This window comes from Saimiri boliviensis, chromosome 19 (assembly GCF_048565385.1).
Source record: "Saimiri boliviensis isolate mSaiBol1 chromosome 19, mSaiBol1.pri, whole genome shotgun sequence".
Classification (NCBI taxonomy): Eukaryota; Metazoa; Chordata; class Mammalia; order Primates; family Cebidae; genus Saimiri; species Saimiri boliviensis.
In genome coordinates this window covers 25833431-25861359 of record NC_133467.1, presented here as the reverse complement: position 1 = coordinate 25861359, position 27929 = coordinate 25833431, and the positions used below count along the sequence as shown (strand labels likewise).

The 27929-nt window shown below is 37.0% G+C and overlaps 1 protein-coding gene across 2 annotated transcripts in view; it reads left to right on the top strand.

The window, feature by feature from the left end:
• MAEL (maelstrom spermatogenic transposon silencer) overlaps positions 1–25056 on the top strand; it is a 45930-nt gene extending 20874 nt beyond the window's left edge. For both annotated transcript variants that reach the window (XM_010338685.3, XM_003928079.4), the window contains 7 exons: positions 4842–4966; positions 5777–5831; positions 5954–6095; positions 19170–19232; positions 20783–20915; positions 24018–24093; positions 24604–25056. In XM_010338685.3, the coding sequence (XP_010336987.1) occupies positions 4842–4966; positions 5777–5831; positions 5954–6095; positions 19170–19232; positions 20783–20915; positions 24018–24093; positions 24604–24791 (782 nt within the window). In that variant the 3' untranslated portion in view covers positions 24792–25056. The remainder of the gene's footprint in view (positions 1–4841; positions 4967–5776; positions 5832–5953; positions 6096–19169; positions 19233–20782; positions 20916–24017; positions 24094–24603) is intronic.
• The last annotated feature ends 2873 nt before the right edge of the window (positions 25057–27929 follow it).

Genomic DNA, 27929 nt, shown 5'->3' with positions numbered 1-27929 from the left:
AGCGTAAGGGAGAACTGTTTTAGTAGTTCCTTCTTAAATAGCTTTAAATGGAAAAAAAATTACAATATGGAAGAAAAATTCTGTACTTGCTTTGAAGTGTGAACATAGCTAATATCCCCAACTGTTACATCATCTAAGGTTACTGAACTACATAGACAGAAGTTAAAATATATGTATATATATATATATATATATATATATATATATATATATATATATAAACTTAGCTGGTGAATTAATTTTCACATATTTACTTAAACTCTGTTTCAGGTTTATTGGAATCCCTACTATGTGCCAGACATTCATTTATGAGAGTGTCACTGGCTTACTGTTTCTTCTTTGTTTTGATTCTGTTAACTCCTTCTTAAAAATCTATTTTTGACAACCTATTTTTACAGCCTTTTCAAATCAGATTAACAGAAAGTATGGTTCTTTAAAAAAATCTATTAAAGACTCTAGGAATATTTTCTTAATTATTCAGTGTAGTCAAAACTGGGTACAATGTTTCTCATTCAAGGAAACTTAAAATGTTTGGAGCTTAGCAATTTGAGTGGGTCTTAAATTGCCAAGTTTATAATCCTGGGAAATATGCCAGTTAAATAGGATAAATGACTATTAGAGTGACACCTGTCACCATAATAACTAAAAATGCCTATGCTAATGTAATTGAGCTGATTTAGAGGAGACTGTGTTTCATACAGTCACACAGTGAATGAATTTACATGTGGATATGAAGAATATGAGTGGTATTTAAGGAACATGCATATTGATCTCTCAAATACCCCTGTGCTGTCTGATCTTTTATGAACTATGAGTGTGAGGATAGGAGGTCTTGGTTCTCCTTGCCCAGTTTAACCAAAGGAGCTCTGCTTCTCTCCATTTTACTGGTTCATGATTTTCTTGCAAGAAATTGTGCTTTAAAACATCAGCATTTTGAAATTTGCTTTCAGCTTCCTATACGAAAGGTCCATCAGCTTTTCAAAGGAAGCTTCTATACACAGAACAGATTATAACATTTAAGGCATAAAGAACATTAATGAACAACAAAGCACACACAAGTCAACTGAAAAAATAGTTCATTGCCAGTCCCATATTTCTCCCTAATGGCATCCCCTTCCCTCTTTATAGGAAAACGACGACTCTGGATTTTGTGTTTGAATTTTGTGTATTTCTTTTCTGAATAGTTTTACTACATGGACATATTTATTTAAATGATATATTTAATTTTATTTGTTTCAACTTTTATGTAATTAACATATTGTATATATCAGGATGCCCAATCTTTTGGCTTCCCTGGGCCACTTTTTTTTTTTTTTTTTTTTTTTTTGAGATGAAGTCTCACCCTGTTGCCCAGGCTGGAGAGCAGTAGCAAGATCTCAGCTCACTGCAACCCCTGCCTCCCAGGTTCAAGCAATTCTCCTGCCTCAGCTTCCCAAGCACCTGGGATTACAGGCTTACACTATCACGCCTGGCTAATTTTTTGTATCTTTTTTTCTTTTTTTTTTTTTTTTTGAGACGGAGTTTTGCTCTTGTTACCCAGGCTGGAGTGCAATGGCACGATCTCGGCTCACTGCAACCTCCGCCTCCTGGGTTCAGGCAATTCTTCTGCCTCAGCCTCCCTAGTAGCTGGGATTACAGGCACGTGCCACCATGCCCAGCTAATGTTTTGTATTTTTAGTAGAGACGGGGTTTCACCATGTTGACCAGGATGGTCTCGATCATTTGACCTCATGATCCACCCACCTCGGCCTCCCAAAGTGCTGGGATTACAGGCGTGAGCCACCGCCCCCAGCCAATTTTTGTATCTTTAGAAGAGACGGGTTTCACCACATTGGCCAGGCTGATCTCAAACTCCTGACTTCCTGATCTGCAGCAACCATGACCGTGATAGTCACTGGCCAGCAACATCAAGGCAGGATCTTCTACCAGCAACATCAAGGCAGGATCTTCTAGTTTAAATGGGAATTTAAACTAGTATAACCACTATAGAAAAAAAATGTGGAAATTCCTTAAAGAACTAAAAGTAGAACTACCATTTGAAAATTCTGACATTCACACTCCTGGGTATCTACTCAGAGAAAAATAAGTCATATTAAAAAGATAACTTGCACACACATGTTTATAGCAGCACAGTTTGCCGTAGCAAAAAATATGGAACCAGCCCAAATGCCCATCAGTCAACAAGTGGATAAAGAAACTAGTATATATGTTTGTATATATATGATGGAATACTACTCAGCCATAAAAAGGAGTGAGTTGATGGCATTTGCAGCAACCTGGATGGGATCAGAGACTGTTACTCTAAGTGAAGTAACTCAGGAATGGAAAACCAAGGATGTTCCCAGTCATAAGTGGGAGCTAAGCTATGAGGATGCAAAGGCATAAGAATTATGCAAGGGACTTTGGAGACTTGGGGAGGAGAAGCATAGGAAGTGGGTGAGGGATAAAACACTACAAATTGAGTTCAGTGTGTACTACTTGGGGGATGGGTGCACCAAAATCTCGTAAATCACCACTGAAGAACTTACGTAACCAAATACCACCTGTTCCCCAAAAACCTATGGAAATAAAAACATTTAAAAAAAATCTTTCACCAGCAAAAAGATTGCAACTCACTGAAGAATCAGCTGATCATTAGCATTTTTAGCAATAAAATATTTTTAGATTAAGATATGTGTTCTTTTTTAAAACAATGCTATTGCACACTTAACAGTCATAACTTTAGAGTACAGTAAACATAATTTATATATACTGGGAAACCAAAATATTTGTGTGACATTTCAATACTCACTTTATTGTGACAGTCTGGAACTGAAACTACAGCATCTTCAAGATATTCTTACATTCCCAGTTTGGCTAGGGAAATAGCAGTTGCACATTTCAGTGAATGTTCTTTCTGCATGTCATATGATTTGTGTCTTTTGTTCATGTGGCCATTTATTTACTTATTGAGACAGAGTCTCATTCTGTCACCCAGGCCAGAGTGCAATGGCATGATCTCAGCTCGCTGCAGCCTCTGCCTCCTGGGTCAAGCAATTCTCGTGCCTCAGCCTCCTGAGTAGCTGGAATCATAGGTGCATATCATCATACCCAGCTAATTTTTGTATTTTTAGTAGAGACAGGGTTCCCCCACTTGTTGGCCAGGTCAGTCTCAAACTCCTGATCTCAAGTAGTCCTCCCAACTTACCCCCAAAAGCACTGGGATTACAGGCGTGAGCCACCACGCCAGCCTCGTGGTAATCTACTAGTGTTAAACTAACCTTGTCTTCCAGGAACAAGCCCATCATGGTTACTGTATATCTCACATATAAAATACTGAGTTTGGTTTGTTACTATTTTGTTTTAGGACTTTTGCATTTATGTTAAAGACTGAGATTAACTTTACCTAATTTTATTATCAAGGTTATTTTGCCATTATACAATGGTTTTGGAAATAGATTTTCAGTTTTTGAATTTGGTTATTTTTAATGGCTCTAGAGAAATTAACTAATATTGTCTTTAATTTCCCTAAACATAATAAGCTTAGTTATTTTAAAGTGTTACATGTCTGATAATCCTCTTACAGGGATCTTCTTTTGGACGTTGATTTTATAGTCTGTTGGTTATCTGTATATTCAGTAAAGCTATCAGAATCTCTTCATATGTCTATTTTTGAGTGCTAAATAGTGTATATGAGGTCTTGTTATTTCTCTTCAAAGATTTATGATTAGGTCTGTTAGAAAGCTGGAGTCACTAGCATCTCAGATTATCTTATTCCATTTTCTGGAATTGAGGTGGTTTTAAATTGGGCTTTAGACCTCATGAAAGTCCATTTGTAGCTGGGCTTTACTAGAAACAGGGGAAGGATGGACGGATAATCACCAAAGGATTATTAGTAAAATTTACATTTGACTTCACAACATAACCAATGGAAGACAGAAGATAATGGAATTTTTTTAATTATAAATTTTTTTATGTAATATTGCAATAAAGTATTTAGTTCTTACCAGCTCTGAGTTTAGTGGAAACTCTGTTCTGTTTCTCTAAATCTCCACTTCCAGAATTGGTAACTGACCCTGGGAAGAAACAAATACAACTGCCAGATTCAGCTCTCTAAGATTTGTTCCTTTCCAAGATTTTGGGCCCATGATTCATGATTCCTCACCATTTTTATCTCTGCAGGTCTTTGAAGAAGGTGTTTCATCTGTTCAGCTTTTCCCTAGTCTATCATTAGAAGTTGAATAACTCCTGCATCTGTTTTGGGGAGAATGAGGGAGAATGAAATTCTTGCTCATTCACTCAGGCTGGAGTGCAGTGGTGTGATCATAACTCACTGTGGGCTCAAACTCCTGGCTCAGTTGATCCAGCCTGAGCCTCCCAAGTAGCTGGGACTGCAGGTGCATACCACCACACCTGGCTTCCTTAATCTTTTTTAAAATAACAATTTTATGCTAAAATTTGTGATTTGATCTCCTCAGACATAATTATGTAAAATCTTCTGAGACATAATTATGTAAAAATTATGTAAAATTCTCTTATCTTAATCCATTAATTCCTAATGCTCAGTGTGATCTTAATATCCTCAAGCTTTTTTATTTTCTGTGGGAAAGTTGGTCTAAATTACTTGGTCTTTATTTTTTCTTTGGGTGTCATATAACTTTTTATAAAGCAGTCATTACTATTTAGTTCTCAAAGAGCTGTAAGACTGTGGGTTAAAATATGTAAAATCCTCACCAAAATGGGGCTGGGTACAAGTACTTAACTATGTGTTATCCACTACTCTCTTCTTATACCCCTACTTCCATACATACCCCATAATATTTGTCTTGCTCAAAGTTTGAACTTCTTTTTATTTCCCTCAGGTGATTCTAGTCACAAGATTCCTATTTCAAATTTTGAATCTGGGCACAGCCAAGCAACTGTGTTACAAAACCTTTATAAATTTATTCATCCCAGTCCGGGGAACTGGCCACCTATCTACTGCAAGGTAATAATCAGGTTTAGAAGTTCTTTTAAGGTATCAATTTATATACCAAAAGAACCATAAACCAAAGAATTTTTGCCTGTGTATTTTTGTCTATGTATTCATTGTGTGTCTTAAAACATATTTATTTTGAATTGTTTTGAATGTAATTATGTATAATGCTTATTTTTAAAATTTCTCCAATTTGGAAGGATTTTGAAGACTACAAAAGCTAAATATGTGTCTGTTTTGGTAGAGTTCATGTTGAGTTCCTTTTTCTGAACAATCTGCAATGTCTTTTTACTCTTATGAATGGATGCTCCAAAATATCTTACCTAAATAAGTGCAGAGTTGGGGGGGAAAAAAAAGAATGGATGCTCCATTCTGTACACCAGTCTTTCCAAACAAGATTACCTGTTCTTTGTAGCAACCCCTTCCCTTCTATGTTTGTAATATTTAGAGACTATATTCTTCCAGGCTTGGAGTTGAAAAATTGAGTTTTAACCTTGCTACTTAGTCTAACCATGAGGTGATTACCTGATCTTTTTCTTAACATTGGTTTCTTCATTTGTGTACCCTAGGACTCTCTTCCTCCTCATAAAGTATCTTAAAATTTCTGTATAAATGTAACTGATTAATAACAGCAGTAGTCTTTTCTAATATATGTCAGTTTTTTATAGTTTTCATTTCGTTGTCACAAACTTTTCAGTCTTTCTTCTATATCCCCTACCGTGCAATGACCCATTTTTAAAGGACAGCATTAGAAGTCATTTAAAGTAGGAGAAGATGCAAGTAATTTTTTTTTTTTTTTTTTTTTTTTTTTGCTTTCTCCAGTCTGATGATAGAACCAGAGTCAACTGGTGTTTGAAGCATATGGCAAAGGTATCAGGTAAGTAAAACTCTTGGGTTGCCGCAGAAGTGCTTTGTAGTATCTGTATTTGTTTCCATTTTGGTATCTTCCAAGTATCTCAACTTACTAACTGTATGTGTTTTTCTGTTTACTAATGGAAGAAATCAGGCAAGATCTACAACTTCTTACTGTAGAGGACCTTCTAGTGGGGATCTACCAGCAAAAATTTCTCAAGGAACCCTCTAAGACTTGGGTTCGAAGCCTCCTAGATGTGGCCATGTGGGATTATTCTAGCAACACAAGGTATTGCTAGCATTTTTGCTTTCGAGTCATTTTGACGTCTAAATTGAGAAAATATGGTAGGATTATTTTTGTTTTTTTGTATAATATTTTCCCATTTAAGCTTGGAATCATTGTATTTTCTTGAATATAAAATTTCATTGATAGTAAGATACATTGTTGTTACTTGTGTACTGCTAAAAACAAACTGCCAATAAACTGTTCTTATCACTTAGAATTTCTATGCTGATGAAATAATGTCCTTAGATTTATTTAGACAGATTTTTATTACATAGAAGACTTGTACTTACATATAAAAGAATATATAAGTAAAATAAATAGGCAAAAGTATTTTTTATTTTGAGATAATTTTAGACTTACAGAAAAGTTGCAAGAATAATACAAAGTATGCTATTCTGTTTCCTTAATTGCCAACATTTTAATAAATTTTCTATAATTTTGTTCCTAAATATATGTATGCTTTTTTAAAACCATTTGGGGGTAAGTTGCTGTCATTATGCCTGTTTACACTTAAGTACTTCAATATATGTTTCCTGCAAATAAGAATTAGTTTAGTCTACAGCCGTAAGCACCCTGAACATGCCTGATCTTTTCTGATCTTACAAGCTAAGCAGGGATTGGCCTGGTTAGTACTTATATGAGAGACTGCCTGGGAATACTGGGTGCTGTAGGCTTTTACTGTGTATGTAGGTGCGTGTGTGTGTGTGTGTAGAACATTTATATTACCATAGTGTAATTATAAAAATCAGGATATTGGATATAGGATGCAATACTATTATCTAATCTGAAGACCATATTCTTAATGTATTATTGTTCCACTATGTTTTTTATAGCCAAAAAAACTCTTGAGTCCAATCCAGGACCACATGTTGCACTTAGTTATTATATCTCTTTAATCTGGAAACAGTTCCTCAGTCTTACTTTCATGATCTGGACATTTTTGAGTACAGGCCAGTGATTTTATAGAATAGTTTCTTACTTTGAGTTGATCTGTATTTCCTCATGGTTAAATTGAGAGTATGTGTTTTTGGCAGGAATACCACAGAAGTGATTATGTGACTGCTCAGTGTGTCGTATCTGGAGGCATATGATGTCAGTTTGTCCCTATACTGATAATGATAACTTTGATCACTTGTTTATGATAATGCCTGTCAATATTTCTCTATTGGGAAGTTATTATTTTTTTACCATATAATATATATAGACAGAGTCTTGCTCTGTCACCCAGACTAGAGTGCAGTAGCACAATCTCGGATTACTGCACCTTCCGCCTACCAGGTTCAAGCGATTCTCGTGCTTCAGCTTCTTGAGTAGATAGGATTACAGGCACCCATCACTGGGCCTGGCTAATTTTTGTATTTTTAGTGGAGATGGGGTTTCACCATGTTGGCCAGGCTTGTCTTGAACTCCTGACCTCATGCAGTCCACCTGCCTCAGCCTCCCAAAGTGCTGGGATTACATGCGTGAGCCACTGCTCCCAGCTTTTCGCCATATAATTAATAAATATTTTGTGGGGAAATACTTTCAGATTGGGTAGATATTCTCTTTCTCAAACTTTCATATACAAGTTTTAGTATCCATTGCCAATTTTTGCCTGAGTCAGTTATTACTATCATTGTGAAAGGTGACTTTTCTAATTTGATTGTTCCTTCTGCATTTATTTGTTGGCATTCCACTGTTAAAAAAAAAAAAAGCTTCTCCTTTTCACCCACTTATCTTTTTCATTTGTATGAGCATGGACTCATCGATTACTATTCAATACATTATAATCTATTACTGTATTTTATTTTTATGATCAAATTGTTCCATATATGGCCAGTGGGAATACCTTCAAGTGGGGATTTGTGTGTCCTTTTGACATTGCTTCATTGCTTTCTATCTAACGGTGCTTCTTTGCTTTCTGTTTGGCACAAAATGTTCCAGGCTTATCTTTTACTTTCTCTGTTCTAGCCCTGGATTAGCCATTTCTCCGAGAATCTCTGGTTTCTTTTACTGGAGCATAATATTTAGGAGATGGGATCTGGTTGGTAGGTGTGCTCATTTCTTACTAGACTGTCATTGATTCTAGATCCCCTTAGTGGAGAGAGCTGGGAAAGAGTGTGTGTGTGTGTGTGTGTGTGTGTGTGTGTGTGTGTGTGTGGTTGGTTTATACTCTACATACACATCTGTTTGTAGCTAGGTCTCTTACTCTTTTTATCCATCTCTGCCTTACCATGAGTTCACACTTAACCTATAATTTCGATCCAATACCTTAGAATTCTCTAGCTTTTTTTACTTTTTTAAAAATTTTATTTCTCTGAGCATGAGAACCTGGGCTGTCAATATTTTTCAGAATTATATGATAACCGCTGTTTTGAAAAAAAGACATACAACTCTAGAGTTTGTTTATAGTAGTTTTTAGTCTGAAAGTATGTAGTCAAAATACTTTGTTCAAAAGTTATTTAGGTTCTTTTTTTCCCCTTTCAGTACAAATTATTATTTTAGAATATACTAATAGTTAAGTTCATTTGCTTGTTTGTATTCCATTTTTGCTCATTTATTTTTTGAATGTCTAAAGCATTTCCATTGTGTAAACAACAGTAATATTCAGAAGTGTCAGTTTATTATAGCTCCATAAAAAAATCTTGTTAGTGCATTAAATTTATAAATTAACTTGGGGATAACTGAAATATTTATAATGTTGAGTTGTTTCCAAGACTAGGGACATCTTTCCATTGTTCAAATCTACTTTTGTGTCTTTCAAATATGTTTTAAAATTTTTCTCACAGGGATTGTGCATATCTGGGACTGGCGCATTTTTGTAGGGGCAGTTCCTTGATAACTTTTTCTATGGAAATTGGTTTTATTAGGGTTTCTAATTTTAACGGGGTAAATTTTGGTAATCTGTATGTTTTTGGAAAATGATACATATTATATAGCTTTTGAAAGTTATTTGTTTAAAGGTCTGCAAATAAGTGTGGTCTCTTAAAATTTTTTAAATTTCTTCTGTTTCAGCGGTTATCTTGTCATTGTGTATTTGTGCTCTCATTGTTTTGTAAGCAAGTGTGTTGTCTTTTATTGAGAGCAGTAGGATTTTAATTTATTAGACCTGTGTTTCTGTTCCCTTCCTAATTAATTTTTGCTATTCTCTTTGTATGTTATGGTTCTTCTCCTAGTTTTGGGGGCTGGAAATGTAATTCATTTATCTTTTGCCTGATTTTTTTGATGTGTTTAGTAGAGTGAATTTTCTCTTAATCATTGTTTTCAATGAATTACATAGATTTTTTGCATGCAATATTTTCATTGCCATTTTAAACAAATTCTGTCATTTTAACTCTCAAACACTATCTCTTTAAATACAAGGCTTTTAAATGTCCAGGCAAGAAGGACTTTCTGCATTTTGTTTTTCTTTTAGTAAATTCCAGTGTTTTTACATTGTGATCAGAAAATGTAATATTTTTACTTTATGGAAGTTATTGGTATTTGGGGTTTATTTTTTGCTAACTTAACATGATCAATTTTCGTGACTGTTCTCTTGTCATATGAGAATATACTTTCTTTTCAGGATATAGCATTTGAGATACATATACACACACATACGTGACCTACATTGATTGTATTGTTTAAAACTTTTGCTAATGTTTTACACAGTATTACCTTGAGTTTCTAGAAAATACAACTTCATTTTATGGCTTTATGTGTTCCTTTTGTGAAATTTGGTCTGTTAATTCTCTTGACCTTAGTTATCTGATATTTTTGACTGGAGTTATTTTGCCTGGAGACCTTAGTCTTTTTTCAAAGTCTAATACTTTCACTAGGATGTTTCTCTGAGTTTATATGCAGGTCCATTTATTGAGACATTTGGTGAGCCCTTACAACATGCAGAATCAGGTTCTATTTCTGGAGATTTTTTTTAGATCATAGTTTAATATTAGTTTTGTTCCACTATTTAATGTTTCTTCTTAAAAGGAGTCATATGTACATATGTGTATATATGTTTCATCTTCTTTGCCTTTCATTTTGATCACTTTTTCTGACCCTTTTTACTTTGTTTATTCTCATGATAGTTTCTGCTTTCTTCAGTTTCTCTTATTAACTTTACAAATGAGTCTGTTCAACCTTGAGCAGTTGGTAATTTAGTTCTTTTCTTTATTTTTTTTCTTTTTTTCCCTCTCTTTCCTGAGTTAACTCATTTCTTTTTCTTTTTTTATTTATTTTGGTTTCTAGTTTCAAAGTTTCTCATTCAGGGTGTGTTTCCATATTCTCACATCCTTCTGAGAATATTTAATTTAACATGAAATGGTAATTGATACGGTTTGGCTCTGTGTCGCCACCCAAATCTCACCTCGAATTGTCATCCCCATAACCCCCACATGTCAATGGTTAGACCAGGTGAAGGTATATGGATCATGGGGGTGGTTCCTTCTAGCTGTTCTCATGAGATCTGACAGATTTAATAAACATCTGGCATTTCTTCTGCTTGCATTTACTCCGTCATGCCGCCTTGTGAAGACAGTAGCTGCTTCTCCTTTGCCTTTCCCATGATTGCAGATTTCCTGAGGCCTCCCCAGCAATGCAAACTATGAGTCAGTTAAACCTCTTTCGTTTATGAATTACCCAGTCTTGAATATTTCTTCCTAGCAGTGTAAGAATGGACTAAGAGTAATGTTATGTTTTTTTTCTCCTTTATATTTTTTGGGGAGGCTTGAGTATGAGAAGTTATCAGCAAAAGTGTTTTAATTCTAATTTTCTATTTTCCTTTTCTTCTTTTTTTTTTTAAAGAGTCGTGCTGTCATCCCAGCTGGATTGCAGTGACATAATCATAGCTCACTGCAGCCTAGAACTCCTAGGGTCAAGCAATCCTCCTGCCCCAGTCTCCTGAGTAGCTGGGACTACAGGCATGTGTTACCATGCCTACCTAGTTATTTTTCATTTTTTGTAGAGACAGAGTCTTGTTACGTTGCCCAGGCTGGTGTAAAACTTCTGGCCTCAAGCGATCTTCCTGCCTCAGCCTCCCAAATTGCTGGGATTACAGGTGTAAGCCATCATGCCTTGCTACTGGCTATTTTCTTTTTATAATAGCTTGTTTTCTTCCTATAATAGCTTTTTATAGATAAAGATACATTGCTCCTTTGTATTTCTTGGACAAGGCTGATAATTTGGAGGGAGATTTGATTGAGAGTCTTTGTTCCAAGAACCTTCTTCTCTGTCAGCATGACAAAGTACAGGTTCTTTAATGAATGTTTTTGACATGGTAGGAGTGTGGTTGTAGGTTCTTCAAATTTTTTTCCCTGCATGATCTTAAATTTCCCCCTTTGCGTTTTTTCTCCACCTAATTTCTAAAGGGCCCTTCCCTCTTCCTCTTTCACTTAGCTCAATCACTTTCCTATAGTCAATGCTCTGGTCTACTAGGACTATTTGAATATTTACATGAAGAATGGGCTTCCTCATTGTAAGAATGATTTTAATTTAATCTTAGGCTCTCCATTTTCTTTCTTCCCCACAGTTTTTTCTGGGCTCCACTCCATATAAAGGTTGGGGTAGGAGATTGAGAAATTGCTCCACTGAAAATTAAAGTTTTCATTTTTCTGTTTATAGATAACTGAGCTTTTTAGCATTCTTCTAGTTATGGTGCAGGTGTAGATTTTGTTTTCCCCACATTTGTTGTTGTTGTTGTTCTTGTTAATCTGTAAAGCTTATGGATGATGTGTTAGGATTTTGGATTTATGTACCATTACCTCATCTACAGGCTGAAGTATTTGTAAAATTTCACATTGGGTCATTCATTGTCCATGTTTTTATGCATTATTGTCCTCTGTGCCATTGAGAGTGTTGGCGATAGAGCATTTTTTTTTTTTAAAGGAGTCTTGCTCTGTCGCCCAGTCTGGAGTGCAGTGGCACAATCTTGGCTCACTATAACCTCTGTCTCCTGGGTTCAAGCAATTCTCCAGCCTCAGCCTCCCAAGTAGCTGGGACTACAGGCACCCACCACCACACCTGGCTAATTTTTGTATTTTTAGTAGAGATGGGGTTTCACCATATTGGCCAGGCTGATCTCAAACTCCTGACCTTGTGATCCACTTGCCTGGGCCTCCCAGAGTGTTGGGATTACAGGCAGGAGCCACCGCACCCAGCCATAGCATTTCTTAAAAAAGAACTCCATTGTTATCTCTGGGGTTTTTTTCTAAGCATACCCTTTCTGCAAGTTTTTGATGCTGGTTCTTTCTTGATCTTTTCAGAGAAGGTCAAAAGAAAGTTTTCAGGGACAAACTACTGTGTCCTCAAATAATCTTTAAATGGTTTATTGACTAAAATTTTTTTTTTTTTTTTTTTTTGAGACGGAGTTTTGCTCTTGTTACCCGGGCTGGAGTGCAATGGCGCGATCTCGGCTCACCGCAACCTCCGCCTCCTGGGTTCAGGCAATTCTCCTGTCTCAGCCTTCTGAGTAGCTGGGATTACAGGCACGTACCACCATGCCCAGCTAACATTTTGTATTTTTAGTAGAGACGGGGTTTCACCATGTTGACCAGGATGGTCTCGATCTCTTGACCTCGTGATCCACCCGCCTCGGCTTCCCAAAGTGCTGGGATTACAGGCTTGAGCCACCGCGCCCGGCTATTGACTAAAATTTTGAAGAATTGCAAATGTCTGGTTACCATCAAAATTAATAATTAAATTTGTACATCCTTAGGCAGTGGCAACTATTTCTAGACTGTCAAATAGATATTGTGAAATACCTTCAATTGTAAAATTCATTCTAATTTTGCTTAAAATGTGAAGAAAAGATGTTTTATAATTGAGGAAATACAGTATCAAGTACAGCAGAGTAGGTACACTCTGCAGCAAGATTAGAGTAGCTCTAATTTAAGACATTATTTGGGGTCCATGCCATGGGATTTTTTTAAAGGTAAAACTGTTACACAGTACTTTAGGCACTTTACTAAACTTCTTTGGACAGGATGGATCTACTTTCTATTGAGCTTCATAACATAATAAGATTCTAATGTATAATATTTAATAAGGGAGTTTGGATTGTAGTGTACAATAGAAACTGTTAAAATCTGTTAATATAAGCAAATGAAACTTATTCCAAGCACTGCTCTTAAACGCCTACTAAAAGACCTTAAAGTTTGTAATAAATTTGTGATAAATGTTTTTTCTAGCTCCAGGAGAAATGGATAGGTTTTGTATTGTTGAGATTTAGTAGAGTTAGACAAACCGAATATTGAAATCTTAAGTAAACAGGCTGTTAATAACATGTTATTTTGGAGGCTAGAATATTTATAACTTTATTCCTTAGTCTCCTGATACTACTTGTCATAATTGTTCTTGGACTAATTCACTGCTTATGATCTGCTGACTAAATATGGCAGCCTTTATTTAATTAACAAATATTTCTTGAGCATCTCCTCTGTGCCAGGAGATGGTACAAAGGTGAGCAAAATTAATGTGGTTCCTGCCTTCAAGAAGCTAGCAGTTAAGTAGGAAAGAAACAGAGTACATAATAAAATAGTAATTTTTAGCTTGTCATAAGTGCTAAGAAGAAAATCAACAGGACACTCTAACAGAGAAGAATGTGTAGAAAAGTAGACCACTTTATAGAGTAGTCAAGAAGACTTTGAGAGTGTGACATTAAAACCGAGAACTGGCCGGGCGCGGTGGCTCACGCTTGTAATCCCAGCACTTTGGGAGGCTGAGGTGGGTGGATCACGAGGTCAAGAGATCGAGACTGTCCTGGTCAACATGGTGAAACCCTGTCTCTACTAAGAATACAAAAAATTAGCTGGGCATGGTGGCGCGTGCCTGTAATCCCTGCTACTCAGGAGGCTGAGGCGGGAGAATTGCCTGAACCCAGGAGGCGGAGGTTGCGGTGAGCCGAGATCGTGCCATTGCACTCCAGCCTGGGTAACAAGAGCAAAACTCCGTCTCAAAAAAAAAAAAAAAACCGAGAACCGAAGTGGAAGAAACATGCAGCCATGCAAAAAATGGTAAGAAGAGCACCCTGGACAGAGGGATAGAAAAGCATTGAGGTAAAGGCTTGGTGTTTACTAGAAATTGTTAGACAATCAGTGTGACTGGGGAGGAATGAGTGAAATGAAGAATGCGTAAGATGAAGTTGAAGCTGTTGGGGGTCAGAAACACAAGGCCCTGTTAGCCATAAGATGGAATTATATCAATTAGGGAAGTGTCAGATTACATCTAAAAGGTCTGAATTTTTAATGGGTGTATTATAAGGAGGCAAAAAGGGAAGTATGGAACCTGTGATTATTAGATGATTTCTCTAATCCAGGCAAGAAATGGCTTGTGCTATGGTGGCGGTGGAGCGATTCAGAGGAATAGGTTGATTTCAGATTGGTAAAAGTCAGTAGACCTTGCTGATGGACTGGACCCAGGGAGAGAAAATGCAAAGAAATAATGAAAGATGACACCCAGCTTTCTGGTTTATACTACTGGATAGATGGGGAGGAGAGGAACAAGGTTACAATGTTCTGAGGTCCTGGTGAGGCATCGCATCTGTAGATAGCAGGCAAGCAACCTGTGGTCCTGACCTAGAGCTCAGTGAAGTGGTTTGGGTAGTGTCAGCATTCTTTTCACTATGTGCTAGGCACTGAAGATATAATACAGAAAGACAAGTCTTCTGCCTTAATATACCTCACAGCATGTAGATGAGATTACTCTGACAAACAGCAGAAACAGAAGAGGACTCAGCACAAGCCCTGACAAGCTCTGACGCGTTAAAATGTGGGCAGAGGCTTTTTGAAGTCTCAGTATCTCTTAGCCTATAAGTGTTGCTGTGTTACACAAATCATCATAGGCATCATCAGTGTTGATGAGGGCTGAAGAGATGAGAAAAACTGGGATTCTGGATGTAATAATTTCATAAATCCCCTTGAAGTAGTTGGTCTTCTTTGCCACTGTAAAGTACTTGGCGTTTCTACACACTCTTCTGTAAGCTGTTAGGGCTGTTAGTTTGCTTTTGTTCCCTGGATTATCTCATTCTTCTGGGTTGTGAGTTGTGGTCTCCCGATTTTCTTCTTTTTCATGTTGCAGGCTTTTCTTGAATGTCTTGATTATCCTTGATTGCGCTCATATTTAGAAATGAGGCTATAAAGCTGAGTAAGTGTTCCATATTGTTCAGTGGGGATTGTTAACTGATGAGGCTTTCCTGTAAAGAAAGCAGACAAGAAGGATAGATGTTAATTTGGAGGCAAAATCCTAAATGCTAGAATATGAAAGGCTTTGCTTTAGGGTACGAGTAGCCATTCTTGCTGCCTGATTTTCCAAGAACAGTTTTACGTTTTTGCATGGGGGGTCAGGGAAGTAGACTGTTCTTTTTACAGAAATTCAGCCTCATGTCTTCTTTTTCTGCTCTGTGAGTAGAGACATGTTCATAAGTCCAAAGCCTCTCCAAAGTTCTGATAGGCAGACCTTCTTCTGCTATATCCTCTTCTGTGAGCACTGAAGACTGTGACTTCTGTCCAGCTTCACCAGTTACCTTTTTTTTTTTTTTTCTCCACAGATTTGTTAAACTGTCTTCTATGGAGACCTCTTTCTGCTTTTTTCTTTTATTGTGGACATGTACCATTTTTATTCTTTGGCTGTCATCTTCATAGGGTCTTGGGAGCAAGAAGAGATAAATCTGTGCCTGTGTTTAATTCACCATCTTGAACCAGAACCCCCAGCAATAGTATTAAGAGATGAAGTTTTGCCTGTAATCCCAGCACTTTAAGGAGGCCAACACAGGCAGATCACCTGAGGTTGGGAGTTCAAGACCAGCCTGACCAACATGGAGAAGAAACCCTGTCTCTACTGAAAATACAGAATTAGCCGGGTGTGGTGACATATGCCTGTAATCCCAGCTACTCAGGAGGCTGAGGCAGGAGAATCGCTTGAACCTAGGAGGCAGAGGTTGTAGTGGGCTGAGATGGCACCACAGCACTCCAGTCTGGGCAAGAAGAGCAAAACTTTACCTCAAAAAAGAAAAAAAAGTACAGTTTTATACTTTATCACTTTAGAATAGTTTTTCTTAGTCCAATTTAATGAGCTTTTGATATTTAGCAGGATTTGAGCTGCTTTTGTACAAAAGGCACTTGTATGGGAAAATTTCTTTGGGAAATGTGGGAAACAGTGACACAATTGTCCTTGACCTCAGAATCTTCTGCTCAATAAGACTCTAGTGTGAAAACACTAGTCATATATGGTAAATTCTGGTAGAATTTCAAAAGAGTTTAAAAAAATTATGAAAAATCAGATGCGAAAGATGTCACTTAAGTGTTGTGAGGGTTTAAAAACTACTAAGTACCATATGGAATAAATGTTTTATTTGTTTCTTCTGTGAAGATAGAATTTCTAGGCCAGGCGTGGTGGCTCATGCCTGTAATCCCAGCACTTTGGGAGGCCGAGGCGGGTGGATCGCGAGGTCAAGAGATTGAGACCATCCTGGTCAACGTGGTGAAACCCCGTCTCTACTAAAAATACAAAAAATTAGCTGGGCATGGTGGCGCGTGCCTGTAATCCCAGCTACTCAGGAAGCTGAGGCAGGAGAATTGCCTGAACCCAGGAGGCGGAGGTTGCGGTGAGCCGAGATTGCGCCATTGCACTCCAGCCTGGGTAACAGGAGTGAAACTCCGTCTCGGGGAAAAAAAAAAAAAAAAGAAAAAAAATTTAGAGCAGAGATTTGGGTTGAAGGAGGGACCTGTCCAGTTAACAAGTGGCCTGAATAGTGACTCAGAGAAATGAAAGCCAGCTGGGCATGGTGGCTCATGCCTGTAATCCGAGCACTATGGAGGCCAAGGTGAGTGGATCACTTGAGGTCAGCAGTTCGAGGCCAACCTGGCCAACATGGTAAAACCTTGTCTCTACTAAAAATACAAAAATCAGCCAGGCATGGTGGTGCACATTTATAATATCAGCTACTCAGGAGACTGAGGCATGAGAATTGCTTGAACCCAGGAGGTGGAAGTTGCAGTGAGCCGAGATCATGCCACTGCACTCTAGCCTGGGCAGCAGAGTGAGACTCTTGTTTCAAAACAAAACAAAACAAAATGAAAAACAGAAATGAAAACCAACAGACTGTTTAAGAAAAACCAGTAAGTCAGTTTGACTACAGCATATATGTAACTATAGGATGACAATGGTCCATAAGGGCAGGTAAAGACAGGGTTATCCTTGAAAAGAAGAATCTTAATGCTGAAATAGAAAAGGAGGTCATAGGGACCTTTTGAGATAAAGAGGAAAAGAGTGTAAGGTCTTTGTGCTGCACATCATTTGAGTGAGGAAGATTATGTTGCAGTCTTGGGGAGGAAGCTGTGAGTTTAGCTTAACAAAGTATACAAAGCCGTTCTGATTTTTGACACATTTATACAATGAACTTTCCTTTACTAGAAAATAAGCTCATATTTTTAGGGAGATTGGTGGAATAATTTTGAGGAAGAGGATTAAGACGTATGAGTATAAAAACAGATCAAAACAATGTCATTTTTAATGGCAGAACCATAGATTTGGAGGCTTTTTTTCTTCTGGGATCAGATTTTTGTAAGATTTTGTTTTTTGTGTTTGTTGTAATCCTGGAGTATATTATTAGTTTTTTAGTTTCCTTCATTTCAAATCTGATCTCTAATGGAAAATGTGTATATGACATAACAGTTAAACTCTTGGGGTTTATTAAGTTCTGGACAAGGAGCAAAACTAGCTGGAAAGTAAAAATTACTTCTAAAATTACATGAAAATTCTGTGTGGTTGTCTAAAAACTTAGGTTTAGGGTTGTTGTTGTTTGTGGTGGTGGTTGGTGTTTGAGACTAAGTCTCCCTTTGTCACCCAGACTGGAGTGCAATGGCTTGATCTTGGCTCACTGCAGCCTCCAGCTCTCTGGTTTAGTGGTTCTCCTGCTTCAGCCTCCCAAGTAGCTGGGATTACAGGCATGCACCACCACACCTAGCTAATTTTTATATTTTTAGCAGAGACGGAGTTTCACCATGCTGGGCAGGCTGGTCTCGAACTCCTGACCTCAAGTGATCCACCTGCCTCAGCCTCCCAAAGTGCTGGGATTATAGGCATGAGCCACTGTGCCCAGCCAGTTTAGGTTTTTTTGTTTTCTTAAGTTTTAATTTTTGTTGGTACATAGTATGTATATATAACTTAGCTTTTGTTTTAACTTAAGTCTTCATTTTAACAGTTTTGTGAACCACCACATTTATTGGATCACTTTTCTTTGGAAAAACAGTGGGAAATTTATTATTTTTAAGTAGTCTTCCATTTCTCCATGCATGAAATAATTTTCATGCAGTTGAAATAATGGACTTTTTACACTTACACTGTTTAGTATGTTTGTAATTTTAAATGAAGTCTTTTTGCTAAGTTTAGGTAAGCTTTGTATTGTGCAGGTAGAGCTGCTCTGAGTCTTAATAGACTGTATTCATTGGAAAGATATACACAAATTTATAGCATCACTTGTCATGAAAGTGTGCTGTGTCAGTGCTTGTAATCTTGTATTGACTTATACAAATTATTTCGGTCATTTCCTCAGCAACATCACCTCCTGAGATATCCTTTGAAATACCACCTTCTCAGTGATGCCTTTCACTGATTGACAGTTTATCTAAAATGTTACTCCTCCCTAATATTTTATGTCATCTTCTTTTTCTCCTTAGAACTTTCTCAGTTTTCTAATTTACTGTATTTTATGCTTGTATATATTTCTTGATCTGTCTTTCCCACTGGAAAGTAAGTTTCATTTGGACAATAGTTTCTGTTTTTTCACTACTGTATTACTAGTGTTTACTGCAAGGCCTGGCAAATAGTGTACATTGAATAAATGTTTGTTGAATGACTGCATGTCACCAGTGTGCCAGAAGAACTCATTTTATTTCAAGGTAAAATTTGACTGTATGGTTATGTGTAGGTTGCGTAGTGTCATGAATTTTTATCAGAGAAGGTAGCATTAAAATCTGTTTTTTAAAATTCTTTATGTTAAATTTGAAGTTTTAATCTTTTGAGTAAGCTCATTTTGTAAATGATTTCAGATAGGAATCTGGCATGTAAAAACCTTTAAGCAGTGCCACTTCAGTTAGGATATTAAAGTCCATTTTTTTTGTACAGGTGCAAGTGGCATGAAGAAAATGATATTCTCTTCTGTGCTTTAGCTGTTTGCAAGAAGACTGCGTAAGTTGGGGAGAGGAGTTGCTTCATGATACTGTATTCCGATTAAATTATTTTGTGCTGTTTTGCTTGCTGTTGCTTTGGCAGCCGGGGTAAATCTGTTTCCACAATGCTCTTTTAAAACAAAGGTGGTCAAATCAAAATTACAGTAAGATATTATCTCATGCTGGTTTGAATTGGCTTATATCTAAAGGATATGCAATAACAAATGCTGGTGAGGGTTTGGAGAAAAGGGAACCCTCATACACTGCCGGTGGGATATAAGTTAATACAACCACTATGGGGAACAATTTGGAGATCCTCCAAAAAACTAAAAATAGAGCTACTATATGATCCTGCACTTCCACTGCTGGGTATATCCCCTAAAGAAAGGAAATATATCAAAAAAAAGACTCCCATGTTTGTTGCAGCATTGTTCACAGTGGCCAAGATTTGGAAGCAACCTAAGTATCCATCAGCGATGAATGGGTAAAGAAAATGTGGTACTTGGACATAATAGAGTACTATTCAGCCAAAAAAAGGAATGAGATTCAGTCATTTGCAACAACGTAGATGGAACTAGAGATCCTTATGTAAAGTGAAGTAAGCCAGGCACAGGAAGATAAATGTCACATGTTCTCATTTATTTGTGCGATCTAAAAATCAGAACAATTAAATTCATGGAGATAGAGAGCAGAAGGATGATTACTAGAGGCAGGAAGGGTACTAGAGGGGTGAAGGGGAAGTGGGGATTGTTAATTGGTACAAAAAAATAGTTTGAATGACTGAATAAGGCCTAGTATTTGATAGCACAGTAGAATGACTATAGTCAATAATAATTTAATTGTACATTTGAAAATAACTAAAAGTATCATTGGATTGTTTATAATACAAAGGATAAATACTTGAAGGGACAGATATACCATCTTCCATGATGTGATTACTACATACTGCATGCTTGTATCAAAACATCTTACGTACCCCATAAATATATACACCTACTATATACTGACAAAAAAATAAAAATAAAAATAAAGATGTTTCGTACATCATACTACTTTTATTTTCTGTTCATGTCACATGTCCTGAGCAATATGGGTGAACCTTCAGAACCACTTATTGCTTCCTTGTTGGGGTGCTCCAACACATAGACCTTTGTTCTCGTTTTGTGGTGAAAGTACCTGGAGCCCCAGATATCTGGATGCTCTGGTAGCCCAGCAGGTGTTATTAGTTCAGAGGTTAAATTATGATTTATGGTTGTAGTCTTATTTCTGCTGCTCCCTCTCCTTGCCTTAAATATTTGGGAATCCTAGTGATCTTTACCTTCATTCCCATCTCTTTAAAATAAAAGTAAAATTTTATCTGGTAATCAGAAGGTTGCTTACCAGTAATAACCTGTTGTATTATGTGTATTGCTATTTATTTATATGACTTCTCTGAATCTCCAAATTTATTTTTTCCCGGTTTATAACAGTATCTCAGACGCTTTCTTTTTGTTAAGGATTTTAAAATACAAATACTTTTAGAATGAATTAAATTAGATTCTGATAGTGAGATTTTTCTTTCTTTTAAAGGTACTGCATCAGTAATTCTCTGGGTACTCTCTTTGGAATCCAGCTTACAGAGGCTCATGTACCACTACAAGATTATGAGGCCAGCAATAGTGTGACACCCAAAATGGTTGTACTGGATGCAGGGCGTTACCAGGTAAGGAACTGACTTCTAAGAGCTTCTGGTCTCTCTAGCTGTTCTACTTGATGTGATTCTGGCCAACAGCAGCAAAAGATAAAGGCTTTGTTTGGTTCTTTCCCTCCCTTTAACATTATTTTGAAGTCCTTCATGGAATGTCAAACAGTCCCTAACACAGTTGTGTCTTGTGTAAAATTCTTTTTTCTGGTATATTTCCTACTAATTTAACAAAGTTTTAAGAAAGTTAAAACCAGTATTTAGTCTTTATGTAAAACATTTCCAAAGATTTATTCCAAAAATTAAGTATCTGAATGTAGGTCATATAAATATTCTAAACATCTACTTCAAAAATGTTGGACCTGATTTAAGATTTAATTAAACGCTATCTAATTTCTCTACCACCTTCCTTCCCTCCCTGCTGTTTACTTATTAGTAGGCCTCTACACCAGTAAGTGCATAGCACTTAAGAGTATGGGCTCTAGGGTCAAAATTCCTGAATGTTATTTTTGGTTCTGCTGCAGACAAGCTTTGTGTTTTTATGCAAGATACTTGAACTTTCTGTATTAATTTTTTATGTATTAAACAAGAACAATAATAGGGGCTAGTATTTATTAGGATTAAATGCAGCAATATATGACAGTGCCAAAGCCTCCATGCCTTAGAACTTAATAGATAATAAATAAATATTGATATTTTAAAATAGTTAAACGTTTGGTAAAAAGGAAACTCAAGAAATGGAATGAACTACTGACACGTACAACTAGATTCATACTAGTTAATTATGCTGAACAAAAGCAGTCTCCAAAATTACATACTTCATAATATACTGTATGATTTCATTCATATGACATTTTTTGAAGAACAAACTGTAACAATGAAGAACACGTTAGTGGTTCCCAGCAGTTAGGGGTGGGAACAGGGTGTCTGTAAAGGAATTGAGCATGAGGGAGGTTTTTGAGGTAATATAATGGCTCTGTATCCTGATTGTGGTATATACACAACTCTGTACATAGGTTAAACTTCATAGATGTGTATACAAAAAAAAAAAAATTTTACCGTATGATAATTTAAAAATAAAGACTCCAGAGCTCTCCATGTATATTCTGGGCAAGACCCTTCTGTATTCTCCCTTGTAACATTTTGCCCAGTGGTTCTCAACTCTGTTTTGTGTCCTCCATGGGACATCTGACAATGCCTGGGGACGTTTTTGATTGTCACATCTAGGGAGGGGGTGCCCCTGGCATTTAGTGGATAAAGGCCAGTAATGCTATTAAACATTCTGTATATACAGGACAGCTTTCCACAGCAAAGCATTTTCCAGCCTAAAATATCATTAGTGCCCAGGTGGAGAAACCCTGCCTTAGCCTCATCATCACCATCTTGTGGACATCATCAGAATTAATCTCAACAATATGCTTTTTCCCTGTTTACATTAGTTACTACAGGAAGCCTAGGGACTCATAGATTCTCTCTTATCTCCCAGACTCATCTTATTTGGCTGATCCTATTTCCCAGCCCTTCCCAACTGCTGAGAAACCTTCCTGTGGGTTTTTTCAGCCTTAGTTATCAACAAAATTTCAGATATCTTTGTTATCTTTGGGGGAAAATCTGTTTACCTTCTTGGTTCTAACTAAAACTGACACTCCTCTAAAGACACTGCTTTTCTATTACCCCTTTCAAATGGTGACATCTTTTGCTTCTTCATTTGTCATGGGCCTAGATTTGAAGTAGTTGTCCTTGATTGTGGCTTCCAGACTTCTTTATACAGTCTACCCAAAATTCCTAGGCTTTGAATTTCCTGCCATCCAGGATGTAGTACCTGATGGCCCTTTTGGAGTCAGTAGACTCCTGAGTTGGTTCCTCTTGCTCTTAGAGCAATACTGATCCAGAAAACTGGTTTTCACATCAGAATTATTTATTTCAATTTCCCTACATGTAATCCTTCCAGCTGCCTAAGCTCTCAGTTCTTTGATTTCCTGTCCTTCAATAATCTTGTCTACTACCAAACAATCATATCCTGGACCCATTGGTACCTCCTTCATAATCTTGATTTCAAACATCTCCCTCTCAGACTACCACCATCTTCTAGTACTTCAGTGCCAACAATTATTTAGTCTCTACTGGGATATACAATTCATTTATGCCTCCACTGTTTTACACTCCCTTACAGGGCCACTTCATTGCACAACTCCAGGGCACCATTCACACTAGTAATGCTGTAGCCTTATGTCTCCGCCTTTACCAACTTTGTCTCTACCCTTCACCTTCTTCCTTCCCAACTCAGATTCCTTGGCCTATGTTTTCCATTGCCTTGCATGCCCTTGTCAGCTCCATTGGCCCTCTTTTTTTCATCATACTTGACAGATACTAACCCTGATTACATCTAACTCTTCACTTACTCTCCCCCTAGGCCTGTGAAGCTAAATGCAGCTAGAAAGGAACTGCCATGCCAACTGATCTTAACTGAATAATATTTAGCACCACCAACTTGAAGGGGCCTTTAGTGTTGCCTGGCAGATATTCATTTCTCTAATCTGATTAATTTCCTAATCTCCTAGGCACTTACTTCTCACCACCTTTTTCCTTCAAATTTCATCACCTCTTCCCTCACCCTTGTTCTAGCCTTTGCCTTCTATTTCTCTGAGAAAATAGAAGCAAGTGGGAGAGATTTTCTGCATATTCCTACCACTCATCTACCTGCAGCTACCATATCCTCTGCTTTACTCCTGTGTTAATGAATGAATTTTCTCTTACTATCTAAAACCAATGTGTCTATTTATGTATTAAATTTCCTTCCCTTACCACTCAAGAACATGGCTTCAGTAATTTTCCCCTCCTTTATCATCAGGGTTTCACTCTGTTCTAATGCACTATCAGCAAACATGCTATAATCTCACTTAAAAAAAAAAAAAGGCAAATCCTTTTTTACCCTGTAATTCCTCATCTCCCCCAAGAGTCTATCCTATCTTCTCGTTCTCTTTGCAGCAAAAATTGATCAGACATTGGAAAAGTATTTCAGTATTAGTTTGGATTTTTAAAGAGTAATTTGAAATTGAAGACCATCCAATAATTGATAAGAAGTAAACAAATTTCCCCCTGGTATTTTCCTGTTACTTACAGAAGCTAAGGGTCGGGAGTCCAGGATTCTCTCATTTCAACTCTTCTAATCAGGAACAAAGATCAAACACACCCATTGGTAAGCACCTTATATTTTACAAAAATGCACCTAAAGGAGGTTAGGGACTATTACTAAGATCCCAGGGTGTGGTGTTTAAACAGTGATTTCTAAGTTAGCTTAGGGATATAAGGAGCTTGTTGAATTGGGGGTTTTATTTGATATTAGCACCTTACACAATTTAGATAATGTACATTTTGGGGTCACTTTGATACATGGTAACTTATTCCTCAGAATTTGTTCAGGACTTTAAGAGAAAACCTGTTTTTGTTGTAACAGCAACAGCTTTATAGTTTTGATTTCAATAATATCTTTTGGGAGGTGAGAAACTTTAAAAGCTAATGACATGAAATTTCAAGTAGTACCTAAAGAACTTCAACTGAAAATTTCAAACATTTTTTTATTCTTGATCCATTGAATTATGGCTTAGTGAAAGGCCTACAGTAGGATGAGTCAGTTATTTGAGGCATCTCTTTCTTAAGAAATTATAGAATTATTATATTTCTTTTCTCATATTTTTCAATATCCTAGGTGATTACCCATCTAGGGCGAACATTTCAGGCCAAAACAGCAGTGTTCGGGGAAGAGGGATTACCCGCTTACTAGAGAGCATCTCCAATTCCTCCAGCAATATCCACAAATTCTCCAACTGTGAGAATTCACTCTCACCTTACATGTCCCAAAAAGATGGATACAAATCTTTCTCTTCCTTATCTTAATGATGGTACTTTTTTCAATTTCTGAAAAAAATTAGAGGCCCAACTTCCCTTCTAACTACAGTCATATTAAACAGATCACATCAATGATAAATGTCACTACTATAAAAACAACTTAATTTGTAAGGAAATTGTTTCGTAGATTTAAAAAAAAAAGTGGTGGTTGGAGAGCATCTTGGCATTTTTGCTTTATTTCTTGAGGAATTGTTCTGCTTCCTGACTGTATGATGGGTGTATCATTAAAGTTTGAAGTCCTATGTGCACAAAACTGACATGTTCAGAGTTGTACTTTTGGGAATCTTAAAATTAATAATTATTTTCCCTGATAATAAAGGTATAGAATATCTGTTATGTAAGATTCTAAAATAATGTTAATCTATTTCTTCCTGCTATGAAATGGGGACCTTACACTGGAGACCTGCAGGCTGTTTTCATTGCAAATAACTAAGACAATTAGCCTTTAAAAAACAGAGTGTTGCTGCCCTAAAATTTTTTTGAAATATACTTACTTTTGCAAAAGGAGTCACTTGAAAGATGAGAAGGCAAAATTAGAAAGGTTTTGTAATTTACCCTGAATCATATCACATGCCTAGATATTGAATGAATTTCTCACCATTGGACTGCAAAGCAAGTAGGTATTATATTGAATTAGGTTTTTGCTCTGTGACTGACTTAAACTGGCTTGTGTTCTCAACCTGGGGTAGTATATGACCTAGGGTGAGTAAAACAGACAATGGTAACCCCTTCCACTTGAAATGACAAGCAAAGTTCACACACAACATTGGTAAAGGCAGCAATTTAAGTCTATATGACCCCAAACCCTGATCCCTCTGATTACAGAGAATGACTGTCTTGGGCTTCTGGTTTTTATTAATACCCATATTCTCCTTTACTAGCTATTGAATACTTACTTATGGACATTTTATATGTGTCATCTTATTAAATCCTTATCACTCTGAGGTGATAACAAAGATCTTATTAAATCCTTATTACCTACATTTTAGAGACCAAAAAATGCTCAGGTCATATAGCCCCAACTGAAGGAACTGTTATTCCAAGTTGGTCTGACTCCAAAGACCATGTTCCCTTTTTTTTTTTTAATTGGCCGGGCTTTTGTATAGATCTTGTTCCTGATACACTAAATTGTCCTCCATCCCGCTTTCATCTGTTTCTGATACCAGATCTTTGAACAAGAAACAATTGATAGACTGTAAATTTACATATTTTCTAGTAGTATATTTTTATATAAAAACTTCATATCCAAGATTTGAAAACATTGTGTATTTCTTAAAAATCAGTTTAGACAGCGAGTGGTGGTGCACACCTTTAATCCCACCAGTTTGGGAGGCCGAGGCAACAGGATCACTTGAGGATAGGAGTTTGAGACCAGTTGAGGCTTAAGAGCAAAACTCCACAAACTAAAAAGTTAGCCAGGCATGGTGGTGCATGCCTATAGTCCTAGCTACTAGGGAGGCTAAAGTAGGAGAATCACTTTAGCCCAGGCGTTCAAGGCTGCATTGAGCTGTGATCATGCCACTGCACTCCAGCCTGGGTGACACAGCAAGACCCTGCCTCTTAAAAAAAAAAAAAAAAAAAAAAAACTTTGAAAAACTCAGCTTAATAATAATTGTGTGGGCCGGGCGCGGTGGCTCAAGCTTGTAATCCCAGCACTTTGGGAGGCCGAGGCGGGTGGATCACAAGGTCGAGAGATCGAGACCATCCTGGTCAATTTGGTGAAACCCCGTCTCTACTAAAAATACAAAAAATTAGCTGGGCATGGTGGCGTGTGCCTGTAATCCCAGCTACTCAGGAGGCTGAGGCAGGAGAATTGCCTGAACCCAGGAGGCGGAGGTTGCGGTGAGCCGAGATCGCGCCATTGCACTCCAGCCTGGGTAACAAGAGCGAAACTCCGTCTCAAAAAAAAAAAAAAAAATAATAATAATAATAATAATAATAATAATTGTGTGGAGAAGAGGAGGAAGACCTAACATATTATTCAGACCCATGACTTAAGATGCCTAAGTCTTATTCTCTGTCACCTGAATTCAATCATCTGTGAATTGTTCAAGTTAGTATTTTTAATTTAAATTATAATATCGATTGCACTTTTGAGGTATATGTTAAATAAACAAAAATAATTCAGTAGGACCCAGGGATTTATTTTAAGAGAACAGCTGGTCTTTCAAAGGTAATCAAAATCCACAAACCATATTACTAGTAAAATTCAAACCCTGTCTCCTCTTTAAAAAAAAAAATCTTTTGGCATCGAAGTATTAATTGCCCTCCAAGATAGGTGAGTGATTGGTATACTCATGGATATCCTGGTTGACAGCGATTTCTGCCCCTTCTAACTCCAGTAGTATTTCCTTTGTATTATCTTACAACATTTAACTGTTTTTAATTATAGCTATTTGGGCTCATGACATTATCTCTTTTTCTCAATTGTAAACTTTGCAGTGCCCCTATTTCTGTATGAGAAGGGGTTCAGTAAATGTTAGAATCAATAATTGCCAATTTGAATAGTGGAGACAGGGTGTCAGAATTTCAAAGCTACCTCATAAGGTGAAGTACTACATGGGAAAGGGAACCATCTTTATTGTAGACTCCATTCCCATTCTTCTCAAAACTAAGTGGTTAATTTCATTTGTTGAGTGAGCATATTTTGAGAGTCTGTTAAATGATGAGTTAAATACTAAGATAAACAATGATGTGGCTCCTGATCTCAAGGAACTCACAGTTTAATGGGAGACGTAAACAATTACAGTGCATTAATAAAAGTGCTCTTAAGTGTAAGAAAGAGATGTATGTAAATCATTGGAATAGAATTGAGAATCTATTCCAGAAATAAACTCGTGTCTGTGCCGAGAGCATTCAGTGGAGGCAAGAATAGTCTTTAAAACAAATGGTTCTAGGGCAGCTGGATAGCCACATACAAAGTAATGAATTTAGATCTGCTATGGTTTGAATGATGGTGTCCCTTCAAAATTCATGTTGAAACTTAATCCCCAGTGCAACAGTATTAAGAGGTGTAACCTTTTGGAAGCCTTTGCACAGAGCCTTCATGAATGTGATTAGCATCCTTGTTAAAAGGCCTTGGTTAAAGGAAGCACACTCTTGTCCTTCTGTTCTTTCCACCATGTT